General features: G+C 49.0%; 1 protein-coding gene across 1 annotated transcript in view; it reads right to left on the reverse strand.

Annotated features, from left to right (window-relative positions):
* LOC146812772 (uncharacterized) overlaps nucleotides 1-23,762 on the reverse strand; it is a 159,637-nt gene that overhangs the window by 60,717 nt on the left and 75,158 nt on the right. Inside the window, exons 4-5 of the mRNA XM_085619883.1 lie at nucleotides 20,816-20,909; nucleotides 7,003-7,082 (exon numbers count right to left, since the gene is read on the reverse strand). Of these exons, the coding sequence (XP_085476009.1) occupies nucleotides 7,003-7,082; nucleotides 20,816-20,909 (174 nt within the window). The remainder of the gene's footprint in view (nucleotides 1-7,002; nucleotides 7,083-20,815; nucleotides 20,910-23,762) is intronic.

Here is a 23,762-nt window from a genome sequence, read left to right on the forward strand (position 1 = left end):
GCACCAGACCAAAACAGCATCACACCAGAGGGGAACGCCACGGCTCCCGAGGAGCGGGGAACGGGCCTCTCGCAGGAGGAGATACGAGAAAGAGACAGAGTCAGATTACACGAATTAGAGATGGCACGACTCAAGATGGATGGGGAACTCAAGTTAGCTGAACAGAAACTCAACCTCGAGCATATGCGGCTTCGAGAGGAACGAGAGGAAAAGCAGAGACAGAGAGAGCTGGAAGAGAAAAAAATAACGCTCGAGCACGAGCGCCAACTGGCGGAAATAGAACTGCGCAAACAGAATAAGGAACTGGGGGTGCCTGAGCGACCACACACCCCGGGGCCAATTGAGAAAAAAGTTCACATCCCCAAGGATGTGGTCCGCGAGTATGTCCGAGAAGACGACATACAACAGTGGTTTAAAGCCTATGAGATCGCAATGACCTCCCACCGGATCGACCGGAGTGATTGGGGAGCCGGACTTTGGGGGAGATTTATCAACGAGGGTCGCGATGCCCTGCTACAGCTCCCCGATCACCAAATGTCGTCCTACGACCACATGAAGGCTGCCCTCCTCACCCGCTACGGCCTCACGCCCGAGATGTACCGCCAGAGGTTCAGAGATTGCACCCGGATCCCAGGTACAACTTGGGTAGAGTACGTGAACTATTTCAGCCGGGCCTTCGAGGGTTGGATCAAGGGAAGTCAGGTCACCACCTACGAACAACTCTTCAACCTTATGGTATGGGAGCACCTGTCAAACAACTGTTTCGTCGAGCTCAGGCAGCACCTACTCGACAGTAAGCTGACTGACCCCCGGCAGCTCGCCGCGGAAGCTGACCGATGGGAAAGCACCCGAGTGGGCCGGAGGGGGCCACACGAACAGAGCAAAAACAACCAAGGCCAGCACCGTCCTCGGGGAGGAGGAGGGGGCCAGGGGCGAGGGAGAGACGCCTTGCCCGCAACACCCGTGGCCAGCACCCCGGCTCCGGCCGGCCGGGGCAACCCCCCGTTGCGGCCTGGGTACCGAGCCAACGTCACGTGCCACCGGTGCCAGCGACTAGGCCACTACGCCAATGATCCGAACTGCCCGCTAAACCAAACACCCAAGCCCCGCCAGGTAGCTGCCGCTGCCCTAGGGGAAGAGCAATCATCGGAGGGACCCGAAGAGTATGAGCCGGCCCAGCAAGGGTGGGAACCGGCCGCCATGGTCCTGGCATGCTTAGGGGGAAGAGACATGGTTCCGCGGGCCCCCCTACCCGCCAACACCAGAAAATACGGTCAGTGGGTGACCATTAATGGACAGAGAGCCGAGGCCTTGCGTGACACCGGCGCCAGCGTGACGGCCGTCCGCTGTCACCTGGTGAAGCCCGAGCAGATCCTACCGAACATTCTCTGCCCCGTCCGCTCGGCAGACAACTCTGAGAGCATGTGTAAGATGGCCTGCGTCCCGTTTGAATGGGGAGGGGTCTCCGGCCTACTGAAGGTGACGGTCCGGGACGATGCCCCCGTGGACTGCCTCCTGGGGAATGACCTCGAGAGTTCCCCGTGGGCCACCGTCGAGAGAAGAGAGCACTTGGGGATGCTGGGCCTCCCAGACTGGGCCTGCATAACCACCCGATCCATGGCCGCCCGTGCCGCCCCCCGATCAGAAGAAACCGAATGGCCAGCCCCTCCGCCCCCGGTGGCCCCTGTAGGGGACAACGGCGAGTCCGACCTACCGGGCCCGACTACCGAAGAAGACGCGCCACACCAGGACCTTCCGGATCTGGCTCAGTGGCGGCAAGAAGGGGGGCCCACCCAAGAACAGTTCCGCCAGGAACAAAAGACCTGTCCCTCCCTCGAGGGACTCCGCCAACAAGCCAGCACCCAAAACGCCGGGGACACCACCGGAACCCACTGGGTCTACTGGGATAACGACCTGCTCTACAGCGAGCAAAGAATCGCCGAGCTGGGGGCCGGTCGAGTTCTGGTGGTACCGCTCCGCTTCCGAGACTTTCTGCTCAACCTGGCCCACGATGTCCCCCTGGCTGGACACCTGGGCCAGGACAAAACGTACAGTCGCCTGGTGACCCACTTTTTTTTGGCCGAAAATGAGGAATGACGTCCTGAACCACTGCCGATCTTGCCCCACATGCCAAGCCAGCGGGAAGAGTGGCCGGAAGCTGAAGGCCCCTCTACAACCCTTCCCTGTGGTCACCACCCCGTTCGAGAGGGTGGGGATAGACATTGTGGGACCTCTGGACCCCCGCACGGCACAAGGACACAGGTTCATCTTGGTACTAGTGGACCATGCCACCCGCTACCCCGAGGCGGTGCCCCTACGGACAGTGACCGCTCCGGTGGTTGGCCGGGCCCTGATGGGGATCTTCTCCCGGGTAGGCTTCCCCCGAGAAGTCGTCAGCGACCGGGGTACGAATTTCATATCCAGGTACATGAAGTCCCTCTGGCAACAATGCGGGGTCACCTACAGATTCACGACCCCCTATCACCCCCAAGGGAACGGACTAGTGGAGCGTTTTAACCGCACTCTCAAAGGGATGATTGGGGGATTGGAAGAGCCTCTCCGTCGCCAGTGGGATGTCCTGCTCCCGTGCCTCCTCTTCGCCTACCGGGAAGTTCCCCAGAAGTCCCTCGGTTTTAGCCCCTTCGAACTCCTATACGGGCACCCTGTGCGGGGGCCCCTCAGCCTAGTCAAGGAAGGTTGGGAGATGGCCCCCCTAACGACCCCTCCAGACGTCTTCAAATACATCCTGGCCTTACGAAACCAGACCCGGCGCTTCAGGGAGATGGCCAAGGCGAACCTCGAGGCCAGCCAGGAGGACATGAAGAGGTGGTATGATCACAATGCCTCCTCCGTTGAATTCGAGCCTGGGCAGCAAGTATGGGTGATGTCCCCCACCGAACCATGTGCCCTGCAAGATAAGTGGACGGGGCCCTTCAAAGTGGTCGAGCGCAAAAGCCCCGTCACTTACCTCATCGACATGGGGTCCTCCCGGAACCCCCTTCGGGTCCTCCACACCAACCGGCTCAAACCACACTTTGTGCGCTCCGAACTGAGCCTCTTGATGGCTACAGACAGTGGCACAGAAGAAGACTCCGAGCCCCTCCCGGATCTCCTGAAGACTCAGGAGAAGGACGGCTCCGTGGACGGGGTCCGGCTCTCTGACGCCCTCACTTCGGAGCAACGCCAGGACTGCCGGGACCTCCTGCTGCAGTTCGCTGCCCTGTTCTCCCTCACCCCCGGGGTCACTCCCTGGTGTTTGCACGACGTAGACACCGGGGACAGTCCCCCTGTCCGGCATCGGGCCTACCGCGTACCAGATCGGGTACGGGCCTGCATACAGGAGGAAGTGGCCAAGATGCTCACGATCGGGGTCATCGAGCCCTCGGACAGTCCCTGGGCCAGTCCGGTTGTACTGGTTCCCAAAGCCGCTGCCCCCGGCACCGCACCTGAACTGAGATTCTGCGTCGACTACCGGGGCTTGAACGCTGTCACCCGGGCCGACGCTCATCCCATCCCCCGGGCGGACGAGCTGATCGACCGGCTGGGGGCCGCCCGCTACCTTAGTATCTTCGACCTAACGGCGGGCTACTGGCAGATCGGCCTCACACCCAGGGCTCAGGAACGGTCAGCCTTCTCTACCCCCGATGGCCACTATCAATTTAAGGTCATGCCCTTTGGCATGAAGAATGCCCCCGCCACGTTCCAACGCCTTGTGAACCAGGTCTTGGCGGGGCTTGAAGAATTCAGCGCTGCCTACCTGGACGATATCGCTGTATACAGCCGCCACTGGTCCGACCACCTCCGTCACCTCCAAGAGGTCCTACGAGCCCTCCAGCGGGCCGGCCTCACCATTAAGGCCGGCAAGTGCCAGATTGGCCAAGGGTCTGTGACCTACCTTGGGCACCAAGTGGGGAGTGGGCTGGTGGCCCCGCTACAACTTAAGATTGCTGCCATCCAGTCCTGGCAGCCCCCCGTCACCCAGACCGAGGTCCGAGCCTTCTTGGGGCTCACCGGCTACTACCGGCGGTTCGTGAAGGACTACGGCAGCATCGTGGGGCCCCTCACGGGTCTCACATCCAAGAATCAACCGAAGCGGGTCAGCTGGACTCCTGATTGTCAAGCGGCCTTCGAGGAGCTGAAGGCCGCCCTGTGCACCGCCCCGGTGCTCCAGGCCCCCGATTACAGTCGGGAATTTGTGGTGCAGACCGACGCCTCCGCCCACGGCATCGGAGCCGTCCTCTCTCAGTTGAACCCCGAAGGTCATGACCAGCCGGTGGCCTTCATCAGTCGACGTCTCCTGGCCCGAGAACAGCGTTGGAGCACCATCGAGAGGGAGGCATTTGCAGTAGTGTGGGCCCTCAAAAAGCTCCGACCATATCTCTTCGGTGCCCACTTCCGGGTACAAACCGACCATCGACCCCTGCAATGGCTGATGCAGATGCGGGGGGAGAACCCAAAACTCTTGCGCTGGTCCATTTCCCTGCAGGGAATGGACTTCACCGTGGAGCACCGACCAGGCCAAGACCACGCCAACGCGGATGGCCTGTCCCGCTTTTTCCGCCTCGACGAAGAGAGTCCCCAAGGAGATGGGTGACTCTCCCCGCCTTCAGCTGGGGGGGACGCATGTTGGACAGGCCTCACAGACGACTTGCTCCCTCCCCGCTCGACAGGGCCCGGACTCCGGCCCACCTGGCATAACCCCGCGACAAGCACCTGTACTCCGTCTCCCGACAGACCCTTTGCCCTCGGACCCTTACTCATCACGGGGTCCAGCCCCACCGGCTTCCCCGGCCGGGTCAAGCCGCCATCTTGGGCCCTGCACCACGCGGCCGCCTGGCCTCCCCTCGACCCTAACCCCGGGCCGGGCCGGCCCCGACATCCCGGCACCACCATCCACCCAGGAGGTGAGCGGACCACTTGGCAGGTCAATGGGAGAACGAAGTGTCAAGGGCTCCCCCGCCAGGTGCCGATCGCCCCCAGCTCCCCCAGGCACTGGCTCCACCCCCTGCTGGGTGTCTGGACACTTTCATCCCGGACCCTCCGACCTCCAAGTGCGAGGGTCCGGACATCAAAGGGCACCAGCCCTATAACTGAGGCAGCTCCGGAGCAGGAAGGCAGTTGTATCCTGGAGTCGAGAGACACCGAGTGAACTCAACCTGGACGGTCTACTGGCGCTGCCATAGCCCGCTCTTGTGAACCATCGTCCTGCCTGCTGGCGCTGCCGCGGCCTTCTGCAACATTCATCTTCCTGGGACCTGCTGGCGCTGCCGCGGCCCGTCGTAATGACCATCCTCACCGGGACCTGCTGGCGCTGCCGCGGACCGTATATCTTCCGGGGACCTGCTGGCGCTGCCGCGGCCCGTTGTAACGACCATCCTCACCGGGACCTGCTGGCGCTGCCGCGGACCGCATATCTTCCGGGGACCTGCTGGTGCTGCCGCGGCCCGTTGTATCGACCATCCACACCGGGACCTGCTGGCGCTGCCGCGGCCCGTACCACCAAGCTCGAGGATTGTGAGCTCATCATCATCTCATCCGAACTACCTGATTGGTAAATAGACTGTCCCGCTACCCCCTTCCCTACCTTGCGAGACTATAATCGAGGGGACCCCTGAGTCCAGACCTCCTTGTACCATTCCACCGTACCTTAAATAAGTGCTTATAAAGAACACTGAACCTTATCCTTGTGTGGCACCTGTCTGTGGGGGGGAAGTTACTTATCTGTACGATCGCTGGAGACGGCTCTCCCCGGAGACCTCTCCTCCTGACCCCGGCCGACCCTCCCGGTCCGTCTACCTTTTCTAACACCTAGTGCACCCAGCTGCTGTGGTAATTTGGAATAAAATAATGTTGGAACATGGTAATAGTTTTCTTAATGTCTGCAAATCCTATCGGTTTTTAGCCCTTATATTTGAATTTCTCCAAATGTTGTTTTAGGAAAGGGAGGGCTCTACCTGGTCCCCTCGCCCGTCACTCACAGGCTCTGGATCCGTTTTCTGGGCCAACGTGGGACTGGTATGAACATTTTTGTGAGGGCTGTTATTGCTTTCCAGTACTGCACTGGTGCCAGTCAGATAGCACTGAAAACCAGGCCAACTTGCACCCACTGTCCCATCATGGTCCCACTGCGGTCGATGATGCCAGCACCCCAAGTCTAGAGCACAGACTACCAGCTACCGCCTCCCTAGAGAAACCATGCAATTGGTACCCACAGTCTCAAATCCCAAGGGCACATTAGAAGACTGATTTGTTTCCAGTGAAGTCGGCGCCCCACTGATGAGCCCTTTCAGGTGACTGCCTACGTTGTCTTCATGGCCGCCCCTCATCACCGAGCCAATTGTTGACAGATGGCACAGTCTACCTTAATTGTCACTGAGATGGGCAGACCCTTGGTTGAACCACATCAAATCAGCACCCCATCGTTCTATAAAGTACCATGATACCTCTCAATGAGGTTCATAAAGGTTTGATTGCAGTTTATCATGTGTAGGGCAGGGGCACTGAGAGTGTGCTGTGCTCTCCTGGGGTATCTGGGCGCCATCAGTGCTGTGCTGGCTTCCATCTGATCACAGAGCACTGCTCTTCTTCTGAGAAGATGTGACACACAGATCTGCAGCTGCACGTCAGGGGGGAGGATGCAAGGAAGGAAGTGATGCAGTGAAGGAGCGTGGGGGAGGGAGACAGAGAACTACAGAGGTAGCAAAAAAGGAAATATCAAGGGAGAAGAATACCGTGAGGATAGAGCTGAGGGGTGCACACTCATTTTGTCATCACTCTATGGTGGTACCTCAGTAGAGTCTATGGCTTGCTTTTTAGGCAGGGTGAAATCGATAGAGAGGGGGGATACTGGCACCCCCATGTCTTGGGATGCCGTCTCTGTCAATCATCCTTGCACCAATAACACGACTACCCTGAGATGTCTCACTTGGAATATTGTCCACCACCCGGAACCAAGGAGTTACACCACTGTTCAACAGCCAAACACTGATGCCCCATACTTACCTGGAGGAGATGGGTGACCGCACATTGTGTCATTAGTAGCAGTTCCAGAACTCTTCATCGCAAGGCCGAGAGCAGAGCACCTAAGGCAAGGAAGAAGAGACACCAGTTAAAGACATGCTACATCTGAAAAACAACAACCATCAGAGACGGTGACAGAACATCTGTGAGGGACAAGAAACAACCAAGAGAACATCCCTCAAAGAGAGAATGCCATCAAAATAGCAAGTGTCATAGATAATAATACAATATAACGCATGGAGACATTGATAGCAACCTTCTGAATATGGGACCACTGGTAAGCCTGCGCGAGACACCTCAAACTGACAGGAAAAGAACAGAATAAATCCCGAAGGAGATAGGAATTCCTCAAAATGGTACATGGCACAAAGACGAAGCCCTCAAGAAACAATCAATCAGAGATAAGAAACCATCACAGTACCACCAGCCTGGACGATAAACCATCACAGTAGCATCTGTCAGTGACAAGTTGTCTTGAAAGTTGAATTAATCAAAGGCAAAACACCACAAGAACATCAGTCAGAGAAATTAAACCATATAAATACTACCTGTTGGAGGAATGCAACCATCCTAGACCTGAAACCATCAACAACACATATCACAGAGAAACCATCAATACAACACCTATCACAGTCAAAATGACACTAGTCAGAAATAAGAAACAATTAAAACGGCAGCGTCCACAATATCAAAAAAACACTGGTCAGAACATGATAACCATCAAAATAACAACCTCCGAATCATCAAAAACGACCTCTTCTGAGATGAAAGCTTTGAAACAGCACAAGTAAGAGACATGATTGAAACAAGCAAATAGTGTTAGGCAGATACAAAAAAAGCACAAGGCAGCAGTGTCAGAAAGTAATGCACCAAACAGCAGCAGATACACAATTAAACAAGGACAATAACACTTGCACGAGGAAAATATTACACTGGACCCTTTTAGAGACATGATTTAACAGTCAGAGAAATTAGACCATCAAATTACCCCTCGAAAACACATCAAGTCCTCAAAATTGCACAAATTAGAGACAATAAACTAGAACCGGAAGAAACATCAATCCATCCAAATAGCACCCCTTGCAGACATGAACCCCAAAATATTTCACTTATCCAAGTTAAGAAATCATCAATATAGCACCATTAGAGCTGCTGCTACCATTGGCCATTTCATCACATGTCCACAAGGAGGAGGGCCGTTGGCACTACAGAACGACAGTGGCGGCTGGCGGGGAACGGGGTGGCGGGGCAAGGTGGTGAAAAAAAAACCTATAAAAAAAAACCACTTACATCTCCATTGCCGTCGTGTCTCCTCCATCGCTGTTTCTCTTCCCAGTGAGTCCTGGAAGCAGGAAGCACAGGGGCTCCCATAAACCAATCACAACACTGCTGTTAGCAGCGCTGTGATTGGTCTGAGCACCATGGTTCAGCGTTCAGACGGGGACTGAGAGCCTGTGCATGTTCTCCACCCAGGCTGTGTATGACAGCTTGGTGGAGAACATGCTAAGTGCGCATGACGGCCATCCAAACTGTTATGTGCACTTACTGTGCACAAACCACTCCTCCCAGGCTGTGACACCAGTCCCGCCCGCGCTAACCCAACCCCGTAGCTACGAAAAAAAAAAAATAATAATAACAATGTTATTATCATTTTATTTTTCCTTTTTCATCTGCTCTGACAGCAGTGGGGCGGCGCTCCTTAGCGAAGGAGCCGCCCCTGCAGAACGAGCGCTCTTTCTCTTCAGCGCCTAATGATTCCGCGCTCTGCCCGGACCATGGACGGGCCAGAGACTGAAGGAGGTGCGGCTCAGCCCCCACTTGGCCCATATACTTCTGGAGGGTCAGGTTTGTGAAATATTTCTCCAATGGGAAAGAGACAATCCGTACAAGGGGGCAGACGTACTGAGGCGACATCATCATTTGCGAATCTCCTAAAAAGTGCAATGGGCATGGTCAATATTGAGACTGTGATGTTGGGGGAAAGAGTGGGGGCAACTGAACATGCAGCGATCAGATCACTGCAGACTTTATTTTAGTAATCTGGGACCCACTGAAAACTGTGAATGATTCAAGGAAATTTAGGGATAATGGCCCGCCCCTTAATCGCGAGAAGGTGAAGTGTCTAAATTAACAAACAATGGACTCATTTTCAGCTCGCACTGATACAACTGAAGTATTCGTTAAATGCATGTGTGATGTTTTAATGGAAAAAGTAAATTTTCTGGGCGAGAAGTTGTCGAATCTTACAGTTTTTACAGGGGTCAGTGACACATCTATGAGTGCTGAGAGGTCGATTCAGCCGAAGAAACCTCTATTTGTGACTAATCTGGCTGGGGGAGTCGTCTTAGTCACAAGACGGAGGGGCTGCGATGTACCCCTTGCGCTGGCACAGCCAACATGATATAGTCACAGGTACGCGTGCTCCTTGCGCCCACTTACAATTAATCCACATTGCTACTTACAATTCTTTGAGGGAAATGACTGACTGGAAAGACTTATTTTTGCCTTCGCAACCAGACAATAAACCAACATGCACAGCCAGGCATTAATTTATGACAAAGTACGTCCTGGGGCCCTTGTCAGGAGACCATTGAAGCTTGCACCACCCATTGCCCCTGCCCGCGCTGTCAACGGCACAACCAACACAACTACTAACCATCACACTGCTCCGAGTGTGACCAATTCAGACTATTCCAGGCCCCAAAGCTATAAGAATGGCTTGGAAGGCAGGTATGAGCCATTTTTAAGGTATAATGAATTAATAAACTGTTTTTGTGCTCATCTCTATATTGGACAGCACCACCATGTGGCAGACTGTCATAAGTGCCTGTGTTGACAACTAAGTGCCAGTACCGGACATTAGAAACCACGGGCTCAAATTAATACTGTGTCTGGTCCAACTGGCCCTTTATGGCAACACCCCATGTGATAATAACAAAACCGAAGTCTCAAAGACTTTAGTTAAAATAGCTTCTTGAGATGTTGCAGACATTGGCAGCAAACAAAAATACATCAAATGGGTTGAGACATGACTTAAGTTTGAGTTGATTTGTCTGCAAGACCCTAGGGCCCTAAACAAATTTCACATAGAGGGTTACTTCTCTCTTCACACCTTAGCCACACCACCAAAGATGGGCAGGGCGAAGGGGATTTGGCCATTGAGAAGTCAGCGTTTGGTCCAGGGAGAATTATCTGTTGGTATACTGGTTATATCCAGCTGCATTTTGAGGGCGCGACCATTGTCCGGATCATCAACCATTGTGTAAACATATTTGATAATAAACACGCTGATATACCTCATAAGTTGGAAAGCATTGTAAGCAAATTCTATACCCGGGGAAAGGGTATAGGGTCTCTCTTATATAGGCTGGTGATTTCAACACCAGCTACTGTAAACATTCTAATGAAAATTTCTGTGGTTTTAGGAACACCTATGAATATGCACAAATGCATTTTTATTACCAATCCTGATAGCGAGTCTCTTAATAATTTTATAATGAATTTCAAATTGGTTGTCTCATGTGAGGTTTGTCCTTCACCTTCTTTGTTAGCCCTGACATTCACTGGAAGAGGTGCTGATAGCAGGACTGATTTTAGTTCATTCACAGAGGATTTAAAAGATTGTTCGGCCGATTTTACAGTTGATCCCAACTACGGCAGTGATCATAACGCTTTGCTATCCATGATGTCTGTGGGGCAACACGTGGAAAACTATATTGTTAATCTATTGGAGATTGAATTTAACAACAACAAAGGTGTAATGGTAAAGTGGCCCAAAGTAAACCCTTCTACCTTGCTTTCTAATCGTTTTACTCTGAATAGAGGTGCATGCTGGATATGTCTAGATGGCAATGCAGAGAATGATTTAATTTTTTTGTCCTTTTGATTCCAAGTCTCTCCTGATAGTCATTTGTCACCCCGAGTGGGACGGGTATGCCCAGACGTGGGCCCCGTGCTCTCCATGCCACTGGAGTCAAGCTAGCCTGGCTGATGAGGGGTAATACCCCCAAACCGGTCCAAGGATGACCTGACCTGGCAGCTTGGGGTGGACTGTTCCCTTGGGGAGTAGGGTCAAGACTGATTTGCATATGGCTGGATCTAAACTGGAATGGTAGGTGGAGCATCAAAAAAACGATTGGTTTAGGCCCAGATCTCTGTACTAGGGATGAATGATTGACATTGTTCGGCATTCTGTCCATCATTTGTTCTTTTTACATTTGTCACCCTAAGTGGGACTGATATGCCCAATCGTGGGTCCCGTGCTCACCACGTCAACTGAATCAAGCTATCCTGGCTGATGAGGGGTGATACCCCGAAACTGATCCTAGGATGCTAGTATCCGGTCCAAGGAGGACCTGGCTTAGTAGTTCAGGCTGGACTGTTCCTATGGGGAACAGGGTCAAGACTGATTTGCATATGGCTGGGTCCAAACTGGAATGGCATGGTGAGCAAAAAGACAATAGATTTAAGCCCAGATCTCTGTACTGGGGGTGAATGTATGACATTGTTCAGCATTCCGTCCATCAATTGTTCTTTTTGCAGTTGTCTCCTGATAGTAAAGCTGGGGTCCTCTGTGGCTAAGCCTTTTCGGTGGTTTGATTCCGCTTTCTCTTGGGTGCATTCTTACCTCATACGAGCATTGAAAGCAAACCTGTGTGCACTAACTGAGCTACAGGCCTGTAGACGCCATTACAAAGAAGCCACATTCAGAGGAAGAGCACGATTAAGGATGAAGCATGGAAGTCCCTAGTAAAAGCAAGTATGGTTAGAGACAGGAGTGTTTTTTGAAGGGTCATTAATTCACCTTTTTTTGATGATTCTGCTGCATCTAAGGCTGATGTGATTATCTCTCCCACTTGCTGGGTGAAGCATTTTACTTCTGTCTATAGGTCTTTCACATCCTGTATGGCCTGTATGGCCTGTATGGTAATAACAAAGAATGCATGACTCAGGTCTCACAAATGGTTACCCATTTCGAGGTCTCAGAAGTCCTTCTGGGAACACAAGAATCCCAGTGGCAAATGCCCAGAGGGGGTGCTAATAGATACATTTAAGAATAATCCAGATCTATAGCCCCCCCCCCCCATCATTACTAATGCTTCCAGACCTGCAGTGAAGAGTGGTGGTCCGCCATCTTGGTCTGAATCCGTAATTGCGCCAATTTACAGAAAAACTGATTGTGATGACCCGAGGTGCTATCAGCCAATATCACTTCTGGATTCTACAGAGAAAAATATGTGGAGAATTCTGTTGGGCAGATTGGAAGTATGAGTTGAACATAACCCTGTTCTTGCCAATGTCCAATATGGTTTTAGACAAGGCACAGATGACCCGTGCCTGAACTTATATTCACTAATTGCAAAATATACATTGGTAAAAAAAGACTCTATACATATGGCATTATTGGACTTTTCCTGCGCCTTTGACTGTGTTCACCAGTTCAAACGTTGAGCTATAATGACTACAGTGGGGGTGAAGAAACCTATAGTTAGATTTTGAGGCAGCTACACTTAGACGTATCATTAAAAGTTAGCTTCTGACCGAATGGCGAATGCACCAACCCTTTTAAAATAAATAGGGAGTAAGACAAGGCTGTGTATTAGCACCATTCCTATTTCCTTTGCATATCAATAGTTTGGAGACTTTTCGATTGAAGAAGAGTCAGTACTTTTATATGCGGACTACGCAGTTCTGCTCATCAGAATGGTGAATGGTCTTCAGAGACTACTCAAGCCTTTTGTTGATTTTATGGCAAGGCTAGATTTGCATCCAAAATTACCAAATCACACACTATGACCGGTAAGCCGAAAGCCACAATAAGACGGTTGCACGATATTGGAGCTAGTCTGGTTTGCAATGTGCACACTTTTACATATCTGGGGATGCTCTTTGATTCACTGGTGGCATCTATATACTGTAATATCACAACAATTCAACAGAGCATTAGAAGCTGTCTTTAGGTTTGCCTACAGATTAGATGTCAAGCCCATCAGGGAATTGATCACTGTTTACAAAGTAAATGTATTTCCATGGCAACATATGGTGCAGGTCTTTGGGGGTGCTGTAATACAAGCGGACTCCAGAAATTGGAAAACCGTGTCATACACAGGTTCATTGCGATCCCACAAACCTATTCTACTTATATGTGCCACAAGGAAGTGGGGATCCAGTACTTAAATGATCTGATTGAATTTTGCCTCCTGCTTCTATGGGTTTCTGTCTGGGAAAAAAGAGGCAACCATATTCTGGCAAATCTTGCAAAATTGCTTGGCCCTGGATCATCCACTAAGAATCCCTCGGATATCTTATATTAAGAAGTCCGTTTCCTAGATTGGTGATAGCGATAATCCAGCATCCATTAATGCATGCACAAAAAATTGCGTAAAGAAGCTTTTTCTGAATATCATGAGAAACTTAGAACAGCAACTGAATGTCAGAAACCTTGTGTGAGAATATGTCTGACCATCTCAAACCCTGGTGTGATGGAACCATATTTACACCTTTCAATTAACTCACAACACAGATTCTATCCAACCTATTTTAGGCTCAACACTGTGCACTTTTTACTTGCTTTACTCTCATGTGTCTCTTGGTTTGCAGAAGTTCCACGCTGCCCTGGTGACAATCGGTCATCAGAGAGTACTCTGCCTGTTATGTTCGTTTGCAGGTTTTACACTGTCCCTAGGAAAGATTACAGGCGGCCTATACTAGGTACTTTAATCTTTAAGTACAGTAGACCTGCTCGTTTGCACATTCAGCAACTTACTTCTGATGTAATTTGTGTAGCGGTAAGAAAGTTTATTCAGAATGCCAGAGGATATGAATTAAACTGTAGAGTTTGTAATTGATTATATGCCAATGTTATTGATTTTATTGTTCTAAAATGCAAACAATGTGTATTTTATATCTGAATATTTTAATGATTGGTTGTGTATTTGTCAGAGGTGTGAGGAACTCGCGGAGTTTCCCTCCGCAGAAATACCGCAGAGTTACATAAAAACTCTGTGAGACTCTGCGGATTTCTTCCAACAGGTGGAAAATATGCACGTCCTGCTGCAATTTAGCGTCGGTAGCACGAGCAGCACTGAAAAATCAGCATCAACGGCACCATGCGGTGCGAAAGAGTGAGATCCCATTCGAGTTTATTTTGCTGGTGCTCGAGAAGTAGCCCACTGACCGTGACCGCCCGCATTACCAAATTGCACTAAGGTACGGCAAATCTAGCTTGCGTTTCTGAAGCCTCATGGGAAACAAATTCTGCCACACAACAGTTAGTAGACTACAGCCAGATCTCTGCATTACAAGTGTAACATGGAATCCACCAATTCCGTGGGTGGAATGAAACGTTCTGCACACCCCTAGTATTTATTACATGCACTTCCATGCACTTTTATGGCTCATCAAGCTGGATATAAAGCTACTATTGATGGACTGATAGGCTTATAAAAAACACTTTTCAAAATAGAAACCCATGAAAACAGCAGCTCTCTGAGAAAAAAGCCCATTAAACTGGCATACCTCATCAAAAAGCCCATTAAACTGGCATACCTCATCAAAAGAACCATTAAAGCATGACAACTGTGCTGTCTATGGGACAACCCCATACTGCACGTTTTGGAGATGTGAAGTAATCAGAAAAGAAATGGGACCATACACATAATACCTGTCTGCAACTTCAAAATAACACCACCTATGATAAGAAATCAACACAGCAGCACCGGTACTGCCCATCATGGAGATAATTTCAAAATAACACCATTCAGATGCTGGGAACCGTCAAGGAAGGTTTGGCCAGGGACTGCTAGACATCAAAATCACAAGAAACTAGGACATCGCACACAAGAGAAATGAAAAGAGTACACTTTAGAGACATCTAATCCTCAAAACCTGGACCATAAATGATATGAAACCACGATAACAGTACCAGGTGGAGGCAGAAAAAATGCATCAGAGACATGAGATATTGAATTCACCACCAATCTAAGATCATAATATGTCAAAGAGGCACCAATGAAAGAAATGAACCATTGAATTGATGCCTTTCACCAGGGAAACGATGTAAGTAATACTCACCAGATTCAACGAAAAAAATCAAATTGTCACCCGTTAAAGGAAACATCTAATAAGATTACAGATCGATGACATAACAAGGCTGCCCAACGAGTTATAGTTTCTTCATTTAACTATGACTGGTGAATTTCAGTACTTTTTCTAATTTACAATTTTATGTTTTAAGTGACAATTTCATCAAGCTATAAGCTATAACGTCACTTTTTACTTTGTTATTTTCAGTGAATTTCTAAGGATTTTGTTTGGTGTAAAGTAAGATATTATTATCATACCTAACTATAACGTCACTTTAACATTTGTTTTTTTCAGTGAATTTCTATGGCTTTATTTTAACATCAAGCAAGATATTATTACCATACGTACTATATCACACTTTGGCTGTACACAACGTGTGGTTTACTGATGTGCCTGGCCTATACATAGGCCTTTGCACAACCCCCCGTGGGTGGCCAACCCTTAGCTGCGTATGGCCTTCGCTCGTGCCTGCGCCCAAACCCCCATGGGTGGCCATATAGATGGCGCATACAGTCCTTTTTTTTATTATCTTGATCCAGTGGGATTTTCGCAAGAGCCTCTTGGGAGCCAGAGCATTTGCTTGAGCTCCTGCAAGACTCTCTTGGGAGCACAGTGGCGTCACGCTGTCTCCAGAGAGACTACAGCTGGATCTCTGTCCCCTGATATTTTGTTTCCAAATTTCACCCTGGGGGATCCATCATGGACCTCCCACACAAGTGCCAGGGTATCCCTAACCTACCTTCTTATACCTTAATTAATTTTTACTTTCACAATATGGGGACCGAGCCCCATAGTTTTTTAATTGCGGCCACAACATGTTTGTCTGTATTGCAGCCAGCCGATCAGAGTGAGTGCTCCTGCGAGAGTGAGATAGCGGACAGGAAAAAAGGCCCTGGTGCCAATCAGATCGCTCGATTATTGCATACCCACAGGAATCTAAGAAGACTCTGGGTAATATTAATATTACCTACTGGCGGTCGCCAGTAAGTAGTTATAGTTAGGGCATAGTTTCTATAGGAAAAGCGTTTTTTGCTGTTTTTTGTTTTGCTAATAATTTTGGTGCTGTTTGACGAATCTTCTGGAAATATTTACGAGTGTGCCAGTCACTTCAGCTGCTGCCTGGAAAGTTTTGGCGTGATTCGTCATGTGGGAGCCAAGAAAAGGTGGGGGTCTCAAAATGCGTTTTGCCCATGCAATTTCTGATAAGAACTTTAAAGATGACTATAGTCGAACCGTTGAATGGAATTACACCAATTTTGGCAGAAAGCTAAATCTTGGTCCAGAAAGAGTGCTTTTTGTAATGTGGTGTAAATCTGTTCAGTAGTTTAGGAATTATTAAAGAAAAAAGATTTAGAGCTATCTAGGGACACATATCCTCACTGGAACCAACAGATCTTATGGTGAGATCTGATTGGCTGCCACTACTTCAATCAAGAAGTGGTGGCAGCCATCTTAGGACTCGAGTCCCCATAAAATTAAAAAAACAGAATGGAGCAAGGTGGTAACACCCTGACCCCCTTGGCCTGGTGGACCCCACTGGGGTCCTAAAGTGTATTTTTTTTAATGCGTCCATCATTTTGCGGAGGAGAAGTGGAAAAAAACACAAGCACCGGAAACCCCCTAGGTGAGGCAGGTCCCAGGGGGAATTGTTTATAATTTTAATTGGGGTGGGGGGCTCACAACCCCAGGGACCCCATCTCCCAGGGCCCAACCTTTTTGTAATATTGGGAAGAGGGCAGTCGGCTCACCTCCCCGGGCCATTTTCTGCCCTAGTGACCCACCAGCCAGAGCCATTAAGGGCCCTGGGGACCCCATCCCCGAGGGCCGGCTCCTGTTCTATCCTGGGGTGCCCACCCCCAGGACATAGCAAGGAAACCTGTGTTTGCTCTCGCTTGGGGGGAGCAATTTTAAAGCTCCCGCCAAGCGAGAGCAAACACTAAGGCCCTTATTATGAGTCTGCTGGTCCACGGTGGCGGTCTCCTGACCTCCCTATTATGACTAGGGCGGTCAGGCTGCCCTAAGACCGCTGCAACCATCGCAAGGGAACCGCCTTTCCCTGGTGGATGTGTGGCAGTGACTGCAATATGCTTGGCGGTTTTAATGGTGGTGAGCCTACCATGAAAACTGTGGTGGAGAGGAAACAAAGGGGGTCCTACAGGGCCCCCAGGTGCCTCATGCCATGTGGATGCACATGGGGTGCTCAACATGTACCCCCCAGTGTGTATGCACCCCAATACCTGCATGGCATGGACTGCAGCGGTCCATGCCATACAGGTTCTGCTTTTGACATTCCCATTGAGGTGCCTATTTCATAGGCAGCGCCCTGGGAATGCCAAAGACCCACCCACCAGACCAGCAGAAAACTCCTGATCTGGCGGGTGGTTTCTACACGGGTTTGGCAGTGCATGAAGCGTGTTGGTCCTGCTCCCTCACCACAAAACTCTTAATGAGGCCTTAAGTCAGCTCCCAGGGAGCAAGCATCAAAAATGATCCTGCCGCTGGGAGCAGACTTTTCATCTATTTTCCCACCTGTAGCAAAGTGGGCAGACAACCAGATGTAAAAATTGCTACTGTCCGATGGGAGCAGCATTTTTAGCTGCTCAGTATGGCCGGGAGCAATGCAAGCACTCACTGGAGGGAGGGAGCCGGCTGTGGCAGCGGGGTCATTGAATCCAAAAATTATTTAGTATGGCCGGGAGCATTTAAAAAACCTTAGAAATTCACTGAAAAAAAGAAAGATTACAGAGACGTTATAGTTAGGTTCACATTTTACACACAAGACCATAGAAATTCAGTTATAGTTATCTGAAGAAACGTAATCTTGTGCCGTAAATAACAGATACCCACAAAATAAATTCTTCAAAACAGCAAAACTTATTATTAGAAAATTTGTACAAAGATAACAGCACAATAAATTATACAAAAAAACAATTTATGCTCACAATGTTACACTAGACAGACATATACTGACAAGATAGAGGGTAAACAGAAAAATTGTCACAATGGCAAAGGGTTTATAATTCGATAAGGTTTTTCCATATTACAACAGTAACATAACACAATTAATGTTTTTCCTAGTTTGCCAGAGGTACGTCAATGGCGTTTCAACCCTTTACAAATTGTTAGGTCATCATCAGGACACAAGAAGTACTTCAAGAGCTATCCCACAGAAATCAATCACTTGTAGCATCTAGAACTCAAAACTTGAGGAAATCAGTGATTCAAGAGGCTGAGAGCTTCTTTTAATACCAGTACGAAATTTAGCACAGCCAATTCTAGGCCATCACTAATGAGATTACCAGGGAACCAAGTTCCCGTACCAACACAATGTAAATCCATGAGAATTCATTAATATGCTTGGCCCAGAACTCCCTTATATTTACGCAATCAATGTAGGGCTATCAACCAAGTTCAATGCCAGGGAGAAAAGTTTGCCACAGACTCCCGCAACACCATGCTGTATGACAAATCAAGTCAATTGATTTGATAGACAATCAGCAATCTGTGGAAGAGGTGAGGGTACAATATTACCTGATATTAATCAAAAATATTGCCAATCTCAAATAGAAACACTAAGGGGGCTGATTCTGATCCTGGACTTTTATTTTACATACAAATCGGATCCGTATTTTTTTCCTTACAAATCGTACAAGTCCCTTCCAACCCGTGTAGTACGATTCGTACGGGAAAAATACATACAGATCGGCCCGATCCGTACAAATCGGATCGGGAAAAGCTGCACGACACGGACTTGTAAAAAAGACCATACAATTTGTAAAAAGGCTGTACAACCCGTCAAGTACGATTCGTACCGGGTTGTCAGCATGTGATTTGTATGGAAAATGGCCTGTATACGGAGAACGACTCGTACCAGGCTACGAAGCAAACCCCTATACGCCTCGTACCCTGGTATGACTCGTTCTGGGGGTACGACTCGTACCGGAGTACGGGTCGTATAGGGGTATGAGGCGTACAGGGGTCCCCCACATGCGAGGCGTGTGTATGGAGCGTACCCCAACATGGCGCATGTACGCACCGTACATACGCGATTTTGGGGTTCACACCGTACATACGCACTTTTGGGGTACGGTGCGTACACAAGCGATTTTGGGGTACGGTGCTTGTATGGTGCGTACATGACCAGTACCCCTTCAGCACGTATATACGCACCGTACCCCACTTTCCGTGTCATCGGTACGCTCCGTACATACGCACCATACCCCTGTATTCATGGAGTGTATGACGCGTACATGGGGGGTCCGTCTTGTACTGTTTTTGGGGCGTACAATGTTTTCCCGGCACTTTTTGGCTCCTGTAAAAAAAGAGCCGTACGGAGTGCCGTTTGTACGAATCGTACTTGACGGGTTGTAAACTGCTGCCGGGAATACATGTGAACGTCGCGTACAGGGCAATCCGAATCGGAATCGCTCGTATATACGAGTTGTATGGTCTTTTTTACAATTTGTATGGAGAGCGTCTATTTGTATGGATCGTACTTCCTAGGTTGTAGGGGAATCCTTACAAGTACGAGTTGTATGGCTAAAACGCTCCATACCACGATTTGTACAGCGTTTTTCCAGGATCGGAATCGGCCCCTTAGTGATGTGCTACAGCAAGCTACAGCTTTGAGTGGGGAAAATGTAATCAAACACCTGGCCATACTTTTTAAGAGAATGAGAAAGGCCCAAGCCTTTATAACTGGTCTGAGAACTTTATCAATTTTGAATGACAAGTGTTCATTAGCAAACAACAATAAACCACAGATTGCAATGAAAACTGATATAGAGAAGTTAGCATTGTTATATCAAAAATTCTAAAGTTAGCCCTCAGTTGTCTCTGAAATATCCTTACGTTTAATTACGTAATACGGGACTTTAATGCATGAATTATTTTTCTTTAAAATGAGTATGTGCTACCAAAATGCTCACATTTTTCTCAGAAATTATAATATTTGCTCACAAAATGACATGTTCCTAAAATCGATGAAGATTTCAAATAAAACAACTGCATTGAATTACCTACATGCATAAACAATCTCCACGATTTATGCTATGTGGAATCAGCTGGAACCTGAAAAATTTCTATCAACCATTGATCTGAATCAGGGGCCCCGGCTTGTTTGTCTGAAGGAACATTGTGACCTTCAAGATGTGCTGCATCCTTTACGAAGATTCCACATTACCTTCCATCCAGGATGAGAATATTAACTGCTACCTACAGTTCCCATAGCAGCAGAAGACTGGAAACCAAGAGATGCTAGAAGGAAAAAGCAAGATAGCAAGCCTTCTCCTGCTAGGCTCCAAATATATTATCTCTAATTCCAGTCCACATCTGGCAAGCTCACACCTTTGGCTCCAAGCAAATGAAGACACTTTCTTTGGACAGCATCTTCCCATACTCTGAAACATCCTGAGCGACCACCGGCTGCACTCCCAGATCCTCTGGAATCCGCTTCTCACTTGTAGCCACTCTTTTTCTTGCTAAAGTCTCCTACCTTTTAACCCTCAGTTCTCATTGTACAGCGCTGTTTCATTTTACAGTCTGGTATGTAGTCTATAATTCCCACACGTACACAGTTCAGGGCTTGTTTGGATTCTCACCATCCCTGGTTTGCCTCAGAAAACTTCCAACAATGGTCCAGAGGCCGGGAAATGAGACTGACCATGAGACTGAGGAATCAATGGATTCTAGGGTCACGTTGAGCACTTACCGTGTGTGGTTCTGGCAGGGAGAGCTGGTGTCTGTGATGTTTGAAAAAGTCCCTTTTGGACAAGTCTGGCACTGGGTATCAACCCAAGATGTTGCTGAAAGCACAGAAGAGAAGAGGCATTGTGGTATGATGATAAAAAACATATTTTTTTTAATAGTATTTTATACTGCACTCATGCCCTAACACATTGTAATTTGAACCTATTCAAGGGTACTCACAGTGATGGACTGCTGTGTTGCCCTAGTCAGTATTCGAACATAAGCTACAAGTTATGAGAGATGCCAGTGGTGAGCGTTTTACTAACTGAGTTATCTTGCTGTCCTATACTGCAATGTCAGAAGCCAGAAAAGACACAAATAAGTCAGGCCACATGAAGGTCAAAAGGACACAGACAGCACAGCTGATATGGGAAAGTATGGGCACATACTTGGGAAAAAGAAGTTGAGGACATAAATAGACCAGGACACAGTGAGGTCAAAAGGAAAGAGAACAGTGAGCTCAGTAAGGATATAAGACACACATGGGTAAAAAAGGGTCAAAAAAGGGGTGAACATCATGATATAGAAAAGTCAAAGACAAAAGAACATGTATTTATTTAGACAGGACAGTTAGGTGCCGATTCGGATCCTGGAAAAAATTTCCCCGTACGAATCGTATCCGGATTTTTTTCCGTACAAATCGTACAAGTACCGTACAAACTGGCAAGTACGATTCGTATGGGAAAAAGTCCATACGAATCATATTGGGAAAATTCCCCCACACATCCTCGGGTCGGAAAACGTGTCGGACACGTCCCCGGACGATTTTACGTACAAATGTGAAAACTCAAGTCCGAGCGCGCAAGTACGATCCGTCCCGGACGTCCGATGTTACAACTGCATGGAAAAAACACCGTACGGCCCGAACTCCCATAGCAACCATGGAGACATGTGCCCGCATACGTGCCGTACCCCCCTGCCCCCGTATGTACGCCCCGAACACCCCCCCAGCCCCCGCATGTACGCCCCGAACACCCCCCAGCCCCCGCATGTACGCCCCGAACACCAACCCAGCCCCCGCATGTACGCCCCGAACACCCCCCCAGCCCCCGCATGTATGCCCCGAACACTCCCCCAGCCCCCGCATGTACGCGCCGAACCTCCAGCCCCCGTATGTAAGCGCCGAACCCCCAGCCCCCGTATGTACGCGCTGAACCCCCAGCCCCTGTGTATGTACGGACCGTACCCCCAGCCCCCCGTGTATGTACGAACCGTACCCCCAGCCCCCCCGTGTATGTACGGACCGTACCCCCACCTGTGTATGTACGGAGCGGACCCCCAGCACGTAGCACATACACGGGTGGGGGTACGGTCCGTACATACACGGGTGGGCGTACGGTTTGTACTTACACGGGGGGGCTGGGGGTACGGTCCGTACATACACGGGTGGGGGTACGGTCCGTACTTACACGGGGGGGCTGGGGGTTTGGCGCGTACATACGGGGGCAGGGGGGGGTACGGCGCGTACCGGGCCCCCTTTTCCGCTGGCATCGCGGCGTACTTAGCTTTTCCGGCACTTTTTGGGTGCCGTAAAAATATTGCCGTCCGGACTGCTGTCGGTTCGAATCGTACTTCCTGGTTCGTGAAACGCTGCCTGAATGCGTCCCGACGTCACGTCGGTGGTTTCCCGGATCACATTTGTATGGATATTTTCGTCGGTCGGTGTTTTTTACGGTTCGTACGGAAATGGCGTTTCCGTGCGAATCGTACTTGCATGTTTGTAATGTTTTTTCCCCGGGTACGAGTCGGACGGAGAAAACACTCCGACCGACGGTTCGTACCCGGTTTCTCCAGGATCCGAATCGGCACCTTAATATTTAAGACAGAGACAGAATCAGAAGTGAAAGAAGGAGGTAACACTAGGAAGAAAGAAACACAACAGAAAGGTGATAAAACACATACTCTTATCTACAATACAATACTGGGGGACTAAGATGGCAGCTGCAACCACTGTGGTAAATATTTCGTTACCGGTACTATTTTTTATGCGGTAAAGTCTATTAAGAATAACTCAGTAAATATAAGAGGCAGAATCCGTGGTATTAGAGGTTTTAAAAGGCTTTATTCCTATACAGAGGAATACAATTCGAATTGTAGGCATTCTATTCCATCACCACAAAAGTTCAGGAAGGAAGGGCATATATTATTGACAGATAGGCAGTTTTATAGAAAATACATTACAGTGAAAACAGATGCAAGAGGCGTAACAGCTGATAGTGTAGATAAAAGGTGCATACGTAGCTAATAGAGGCGTATACATGGGCGTAATTTAATAAACGTCATCATACATGATGTCACAAGTGGGTGGATCCATAAGAGAATCCTGTAATGTCAGCAGAAATATTTGGCAGAGATGCGCGCGCAGCCGCATGACGTGTGATTGACGTGCAACTAGAGGGTGAAGGGGACTTGACATTTAGCTCTACATGTGGAGACAGAAGTCTGGGGTTATGTCAACCTAATCCCAAATCATATCTAATATCCTATGTTTAAAGAACTGTGTTATCCAAAAAGAGAGGTCTCTTAGGATAGAATCTTATTCTATACTGACTATACTGACTGTTAGTGCGTGTACAAGCGTCTAAGTGTCTACACTAGATGCGAGGGGGTAGGAATATTCCATGGTAACGGGGCTATGAATTACTTGCATGAGGACAGCGAGGCCTGGCCCTTTGCGCGGTAGCTGGAGGAATGTTTACCTAAACTACTAGACAGGAATGCATCGGATGAGGAGCGGAGGAGATAATCTTGAAGGTGAAATACAGTTTTTGGCAGGCAACGGGCTGGATCAGGCACCGTTAGCCGCGCAGGGAGTAGGACAAAGTTCATGGACACAGATGCAGGCTCAGACTGGAGCTTTCAGAGGCAGAAGGCAGGAAAAGGCTTGATGACAGAATTCGGGCCTACTC

This window comes from Triturus cristatus, chromosome 7 (assembly GCF_964204655.1).
Source record: "Triturus cristatus chromosome 7, aTriCri1.1, whole genome shotgun sequence".
NCBI classification, from domain to species: Eukaryota; Metazoa; Chordata; class Amphibia; order Caudata; family Salamandridae; genus Triturus; species Triturus cristatus.